The following is a 7,500-nucleotide window of genomic DNA, read 5'->3' as shown; positions in this document are numbered from 1 at the left end:
TTTCCGAGTCACGCAGACGTTTGTTGCAGCTTCATCCGGACACGTTCAGGATAATGGAATTTCCGCTCAGGAGCTGCTGGTTTCCACCAAAGCTACCAGTTCCACATCCCATTTAAACTCCACAATATCCCTCAATCCTCCCATTTTCCTGCAGCTTTACTCCGTTTAGCCTCAAACATGCAGGGAGCGAGGTGCGTTCAGCGTGGGCGGGGTCAGCGTGGGCGGGGCCAGCGTGGGCGGGGCCACCTTCTGAAGCTTTACCGTGGTTGGTGATGTCACGCTGCAGCGGACATCACGTTCCGGCTGAGCTTTTCCTGGTGGCGACAGGAGTTCTGCACAGGTGAACTGCCACCAGATCCACGGGAGGGATCTCATTTTGAGCGGTTCCTTCGAGTGTTTCCGCCGTTCTCAGAGGCTCCGTCCTCCATCAGGATCCATCACCAGCTGAGCTCCCAGCACCTTTGCTTTAGGTCCACCTCCACAATCAGATCTGGTCAGACCGGATCACCGGATCTCCTGACTGGAGCAGCAACACGGACGTTTATAGAAGCCATTTTTCATCATCTTCATCAGGCTGTGATTTGTAAAGATGTTATAGTGCAGTGTATATACTACACAGTGTATACCATAAACGTGGTGTCCAGAACATTCAAACCTTGAGTAATAATTTAAAAAAAAGGATTTTATCCAAAGTTTTGCTTTTGATATGTCAGATGGAGCAAAGGCAGATTCTGACAAACACTTTCCAACTCTTTAATAAATGGGAGCCCTGGTGTACACGAGCCGAGAGCTGGTCCTTCTTCCCTGAACTGAATTATTATTATATCTCACATTATTAATCAAAGCTTCGACGTGTTTGAGAGGAAAGCGGCCGCACAAACTCCGCACACTTTATTAATCGATGCATCATCGTATTGGCAGATGACGACCACCCGGCTGCCAGGAGATGACAAACGGCGGCTGGAATTGGCAGCAGTCTCGGGGTTTTGGGTCAGCAGCTATGTGGGACAGACCCCCCGCTGGCGAGGAACTGCTTCATGTCAGGCCAACGTCCGACCATCTTAAGCTAGCATCTGACTGTAGGCTGCTGCCAACGTGTTCGCCTTTGCACGCTCATCAAGGTGCAAACTTCAAAGAATCGCAAGAGAACGATCTTGAACCAAACGGGACCAGGTGTAGGATGTGTGCCGCCCCCTTGTGGTTAGAGAATAATGGTCACCATTGGACGTTAAGGATTTGCGGTCGGCTGTAATTCAAACTCTCGCCTGTGGGGGCGTTGTGCCTCAATTTTACCTGCTAAAAGACTAAAAGTTTGAGTCGTAGTTGACGGTAGCTATGGTACCGTCTGAAGGTCAGTTTACGCAATTATAAACCCAAAACAATAGTTCTTGCTGTCACTGGGCCTGTGCGGGAACAGGGTGGAAAACCGATCCGTGTTTACGCTGACGGGACTGAAAACGCTGCGCTGAACGCGCCAGACCAGTAGGTGGCGCCACGGCGCATCGGACCGACGAAGCCGTAGAGCTGCTCCGAGTGTTTTATTTAAATTCAGGCTGTTGCGTTTCAGGGAAAAACAATCATCTCGTGTAAAAGCGCGTAAACGGGAGGTGGAAACGCAACAGAATCATCGCTGTCGTTAAAACGCGGCCCGAGTTCCGCTCCTGCCCACAGGAGCCACAGTGTCGCCACCAGGGGGCAGCACGTGTTTTTCCCAGGTTAACATTTACCAAAAAAAGCCAAAAAAAACAACAAATTAGTAATTCGAATTTTTGCTGTCGTGTAAAATGTTTGATTTTTCTTTTGCTGTTGTCTCAACAAACACACCCGTTAATTAATCAACTCGGAGACACATATAAAACCCAATGAAGAACCAACAGGATGAACCGGTTCTATCCACAATCTATTAACATTAGTGAAGGCAGCTGCAGGTCCAGGACCAGGACCAGGACCAGCTGAGCTTTCTGACAGGTTACAGGTTTTATTTGGGAACCTCTTGACCTCTTTGATGGAACGTGTCCAGAATGTGGGTTCTGCTTTAGATGTGAGTCCTCGTGACGTTGAGTTAAAATGTTAAATATTGGATTATGTGTCTAAGTGGAAAATGACTTCAGTGAATCCTTTAACTCAACTCCTGGAGAGTAGAAAAGGTCGGCATTGGAATGGTAATGACAGAAACACAAACTCTTCTGAGAACTTGGTACATAATCAAAGGTAAAAGCATTTTTTTAGTTACAATATTTGAGAGGTCCTCTGTTGCAGTCAGAAAAATGTGGAATAAACGCCACAAAAAAGCTACCACGATGGTGTTTAATACACGTAATCCTCTAAAAATAGAGTTAAACGTTGGTGCTGATGTTTAGAATATGTTGTTTAAATAAATAAGACCACCTATATATTAGGGTGGTTAACTGGTCATTGTTGTATATTTTCTAAACCCTCCAGGTAAATAAAACCAAATGATTCAGGCTAGGCTAAAGCTCCTAGCTCAGTCCAAACATAAATAGGTTTTAACACCATCGCTGTTTATTCATGACCCGAACGACAGCAACCTATAGTTGACCTAAAACACGTCTTGAGTGTGTGTTGAGCGGAGAAATCTCCAAATTGAGGGTGTTTTTGAGGCAACACGACGCTTCATTGAGCTTCGTTAGCAAGCTGAGCTAGTCTCGACCCACGGGTCCACAGGGTCTTTGACGTCTTCTGGTCCCCTCGGAGCTGCGTGCACGTGCAGTCGTGCATTTGCCGCGTGCACGTGCAGTCGTGCATTTGTCCCCTATCGAAGGCGCCAAACTCGTGTGGCTGATCCTTCGGAATAATCGTAGTTTTCTGGAGTAACTACACGGTGTTTGTGAGCTAAAGAGGACGTTTCCTTGATTACTTAAGCTGAATCCAAAGTCTAGCTGCTCCACTTCAGCTGAATGTGCAGAGTCGGTCACGTGCACTGCTCGTCTCAAAAGGTCGACTTGAGTCTCGACATTTTGACTCGATGTGTATTTTTTGGCCCTAATACTCTTCTGTAACAGACACTTTTAACGTACTTAACGTAAAAAAACCCAACTTCTTCAATCATTTGTAAATATCAGCTGTAATTTAGGGGTTAGCCTCATCTCCAGCCCGTAGTTAAGGCAAATCGAACTAAGCGAATAAAGATGGTCCCAGTGTTGACTCCTGAGGAACCTCACAAGCTTCTGAAAGGTAACAGCTGTGTTTGTTACACTTCTCCTGTGCAAATTGACGCAAAGGTCATTGATAACACGATAAAAATAACCACGAATCGTTGCTGAAAATGAGGATACCGACAGAGGAGTTTAACACGTTCTTTAAAAAGGAAGAACCACAACACAAGAACAATAACGCAACCTTGGAGATCAATTACAGCCATTTGTGCCGTTGCAAACATCCTGGACCATCATTTCAGAGACCACCTGTCTTTGTTTTGTCACTTCGCCACACGAGCATCTGTCTGGGATCCTGGATGATTGAGGAGTGAAAACGTTCGATGCAACAAATCCTTTATTAGCGAGCGACGGCTCAGCGGGGCCGACAGATCGCTGACGAGCGTTTGCTAATTGTGCTAATGCGCCCGGAACCGTCGGCGTGATGAGACCCAACAGATATTTGACAACATAATATGAACGGAGACATGTGACAGGCCGAGACAGCGGCGAGATGATCACATTAGCCTTCGGTGAATGAGAGGATGGAGACGCTTTCACGAACAAGCACGTGGAGAGCTGCAGCGCTGGGAGCGATGAAGAGGAGGAATGAGAGAGGAAGAGAGACGGCGAGGAAAGGAGTGGAGGGCTGAGGCGAGGGGAGGGCTGAGGCGAGGGGAGGGCTGAGGCGAGGGGAGGGCTGAGGCGAGGGGAGGGCTCCCGTTCCAGCGGCTCGGCCGCCAACATCCACGGTCGCGTCAGAAATAGCAGATTACTCGAAAAAAGGCCTGAGGAAGAGTGGATTATCCAAATAATCCTCCAACATTTGTTTCAGCCACGTTTGTCGCAGCGTCACGAGTCAGCGTTGGCGAAGTTTGAGGATTTAACTTTTAATCCCGAGTGAGACGTCGCTGCTGCCTCTTCCGGTTTGAACTCTGCACCCAGCAAAATTCCGATGAAAAGATGTTGTTGTCCAACTGTTTCTTTGGGGAAAGTGAGACCAACAAACGAGGGTGGATTTTTGACCTTTAATAACAGACAAAAATGTTCTGTCACTTTTCTGTACATCAATAATTACAAGTTCATTAAGCAGTTATTCAAGATTTACAGCGTCGTCGTTCACCTGCGGTCGGAACATACAAAACGCCTCGTACAGCAGTCGCCTTAGAAAAGCCAGGAGCGTCCGGCCGGGAAGGACTCTTAAACCATTCCACAGATTCCTCATTCACAATACTTTCCTCATTATTTACAAAAACAGCATATGCTAAATTATACATATTAACAAACTACTTCCTCGCTATGGTTAATGCCGCTATACGAAGAGAAAAAGGGCACAGCCTGTTTTTACAGCGGCCTTATTTTGGCGCTCCGACCTGGAATTGAAGCCCGTTAACACACATTAATGCAGCCAGTGTCCAAAGAAATAATCAGAAAACTCCTTATTCAGCAGTTTCCCCGTAAGTAATCAGACTTTATAATAAATAGACATTTGCTGTACATTTTAAAAGATTAATAAAGCTGAAATAAGGCCGCTGTAAAATATTACCCAGCAGAAATTTGAGGCTTGGATGAGAGGAGATGAGATGTTGTTCCACAGGTGGAACTAGAGTTGTTCCACAGGTGGAACAGCGGCCAGTGTTCCCGGTTCCCACAAGGTTCCCTTTACTTCCATTTCAGTCAGGCAGCAAACCGGCCCAAACTGGTGGACTCGCTCCAATTATTAATGTTCAGGAAGTTCACAACGCTGGAACCCTACCGAACTTCCCTGGAGCGCCACCTGTTGGACATTCCTGATGCTCACAAACGTTCCAAAAGCTGTGATTTATGGAGACATAATGAAAGAAAAAGGTGGCCCCTTCTTTTCCCTTTTCGCTTGTTCACACTCAAGGAAGAAATGTGTGTTTTTGTTCCGGTGGTCATGTAGATGAATGTTTTGCTCGTTATTCCAGTGTAACGACTCACGACGGGATGAAAAACAAAGCTGGGTTTCAAAACAGTGACAATGGAAATTATTCATGTGGAAGGAAATGGATTGTTTCTGGAAAGCCTGAAGGAACATTACGTACGGCAACATTCGGCTCCGCGGGACGCCAGGAACTCACTGTAAACCATCAAATACGAAGATGATGAGCGATTCGGTGACGAGCCACAACTGTTAACCCCTGCTGAGCCTGACCGCAGCTGGATCAGAGTAACGGTAAAGACTCCACCATCGGGGAGGAAACACGAGGAGTGGGGCCGTTTATCCAGGTGGGAAGCTGGAAACACACAGAAGTGCTGATTTCACAGCTCCGGGTGGTTTTAATGAACCGCATCACTTCTCGACGGGAAATAAATCCACAGAGAAGCGGAAAATGACGGCGTTGGAGCTGAGACCGGTCGTCCTTTAGTCCCACGCTCACCGAATAATCAATCAAACTGAACCTGGACACGCCCGCCAACACGGGAAAACAGTCGCAGCAGTCGGGCGTCGGGATGAGAAACGTCTGATAATGGGAATGAATTTCCTTCCCTCTCTGAGCCCCAGTCCTGATCCAACCCTGGAGCGGAGCGCTAACAAACATCCACAGAAATCCTAAACTACTCACAAGTGGGTGCCTTGCACTAAAATCAGCTGTCCCGCGTCACCCCTGACCTCTGACCCCTGACCTCTGACCTGACATGTCGCTCACAACAGGAACAGAAACATCTTTGGTCTTCCGACAGCAGGTCACGTGACTCCGGAGCGCAGGGCTAACCCAGCCAGCGAGGCGATCGGAGCGGAGCCTCCATATGGGGAACGTTTACCTGCTGATTCTGAGGAGACCCGGGCAGCATCTGTCCTTGTGGTTCCGTCGTCACATGTCCAAACACTTTCATACCACGCTTCAGAAACAAACCCGGGTCTGGAGTCAGAAACAAACGGACCCAAAGTTCACCGTTCCTCTTCTGACCTTCGCCCCAAATTCCTCCGACCAGATGGTGAAGTGAGAGCCGGGAACGCCAAACAAGGTTTCATCCTCTATCGGACGTTAGCGACATTTTAGAAACCGCTGATGGAGCCTATCGCCGCCTACTGGCCAGGTGAGGAAGTGCACGCCGACGTGTGCACATAAATGTTTCAATTGAATATTTTGAGTGTTTGTTAGTGCTTTCAGATTTAACTAATCGGCCTCAGTTTAATGAGGAACAAGGGGCAAGAGCAGATGTGAAAAACAAGGCCCAGAGAGACAACAGGCTAATTTCAATAAAAGAGATCAAGGAAAAGCTTTTTTCGCCGCTTATTTTGAACGATCGGCTCCCGGAGATGGAGTCTTTCAAAGGTCCCCTTATCAAATAAAAAGGTCTCCAGGAAACAGTTTGCTCAGCTTTTTCTGTGTGCTTCGTGTTCCAGGCTGACCCGGTGCACATTAATCGTTGGTGCTTCCACTGTAGCCACATCAATAGAACACAGACATCACTGCCGGCTAATTGAGCAGCCACAGATAGCTCCGGAACCACGGAATCGGGGGGGGGGGGACAATTAGATACTATGGATTTGTGAGGAAATGATCAGAGAGGAGGGAAGTTGTGGCCTGGCTTCCTTCACCCTGATCAGCCTAATGACGGCCCAGAGTCAGCTGATCTATACTAGAGCGAGTTAGCGGGACGGTCGGGAGGTGATCGTTCACCTGTGGGGGCTCGATGACCGATGGTCCGGGCAGGAATGTCAGGGTGTTCTGGTTCTGGAGGCGCAGGTGCCTCCGACTGGATCTTCGTTACAGGAAGACTGAAAGGGCTGTTGCTCTGAGGCCAGACGGATCTGGCAGCAGGGGAACACATGACCAGCAGCAGGTCCACTTCCTGTCTGCCCCAGAGACAAAAATCCACAATAACTGAAGTCAAAAGAGAAACGAGGGTTGTTCAAAACAAGCCGAGGCCAGGATCTTCTAGCAGCGGGCCGCGGCCACCTCGACACGGACGGGCGAGGTGAGGACAGATGTTGGTTTCCAGGAGAGCTGCTCCGCCCCCCCCCCCAGTGCCCAGCTACAGTCAATCATCCACGTGGACACGAGAGGGAGGTGAAGCCCGCTCAGACTCCGGACCACCGCCTGACCCCCCCACACACACAAAAATGTTCCAGTTCTGCGTCCCAGCGTGCTCCTCCTCCCTGCCGGTCAGCAGCAGTGAAGACGGGGCCGGGGGGGGGCGGGGGGGGCGAGGTGGATGATGTGGTCAGATACAGGTGGACGGCTGTGCGCTGGGCGGCTGCTTACGGCTCCTCAGACCTCCAGACTTCTCCTTGTAGCCGACGCACATCTGCTGTGAGACGTCCACCAGGGCGCTGGCCACAGCCAGACCTGCACACACACACACACACACACAC

The 7,500-nt window shown here is 49.0% G+C and overlaps 2 protein-coding genes across 3 annotated transcripts in view; one reads left to right on the top strand and one right to left on the bottom strand.

Moving 5' to 3' along the window:
• Positions 1–782, top strand: part of gfra4a (GDNF family receptor alpha 4a) — a 61,269-nt gene extending 60,487 nt beyond the window's left edge. The window contains exon 8 of the mRNA XM_057058400.1: positions 1–782. This exon is cut by the window's left edge and continues 1,145 nt beyond it. The gene's annotated coding sequence lies outside the window, so the exon portion shown is untranslated.
• A 3,387-nt stretch (positions 783–4,169) lies between these two features.
• Positions 4,170–7,500, bottom strand: part of atrn (attractin) — a 58,615-nt gene continuing 55,284 nt past the window's right edge. The window contains exons 29-30 of one of the 2 annotated variants that reach the window (XM_057058388.1): positions 7,337–7,474; positions 4,170–7,088 (exon numbers count right to left, since the gene is read on the bottom strand). In XM_057058388.1, coding sequence (XP_056914368.1) covers positions 7,350–7,474 — 125 coding nt within the window. In that variant the 3' untranslated portion in view covers positions 4,170–7,088; positions 7,337–7,349. Of the gene's footprint in view, positions 7,475–7,500 lie in introns of both variants that reach the window. The other variant, XM_057058387.1, reaches the window with a different exon arrangement.

This window comes from Takifugu flavidus, chromosome 16 (genome assembly GCF_003711565.1).
Source record: "Takifugu flavidus isolate HTHZ2018 chromosome 16, ASM371156v2, whole genome shotgun sequence".
In the NCBI taxonomy this organism is placed as follows: Eukaryota; Metazoa; Chordata; class Actinopteri; order Tetraodontiformes; family Tetraodontidae; genus Takifugu; species Takifugu flavidus.
Note: the sequence above shows the minus strand (reverse complement) of the source record. Positions and strands in the feature narration are given on the sequence as shown.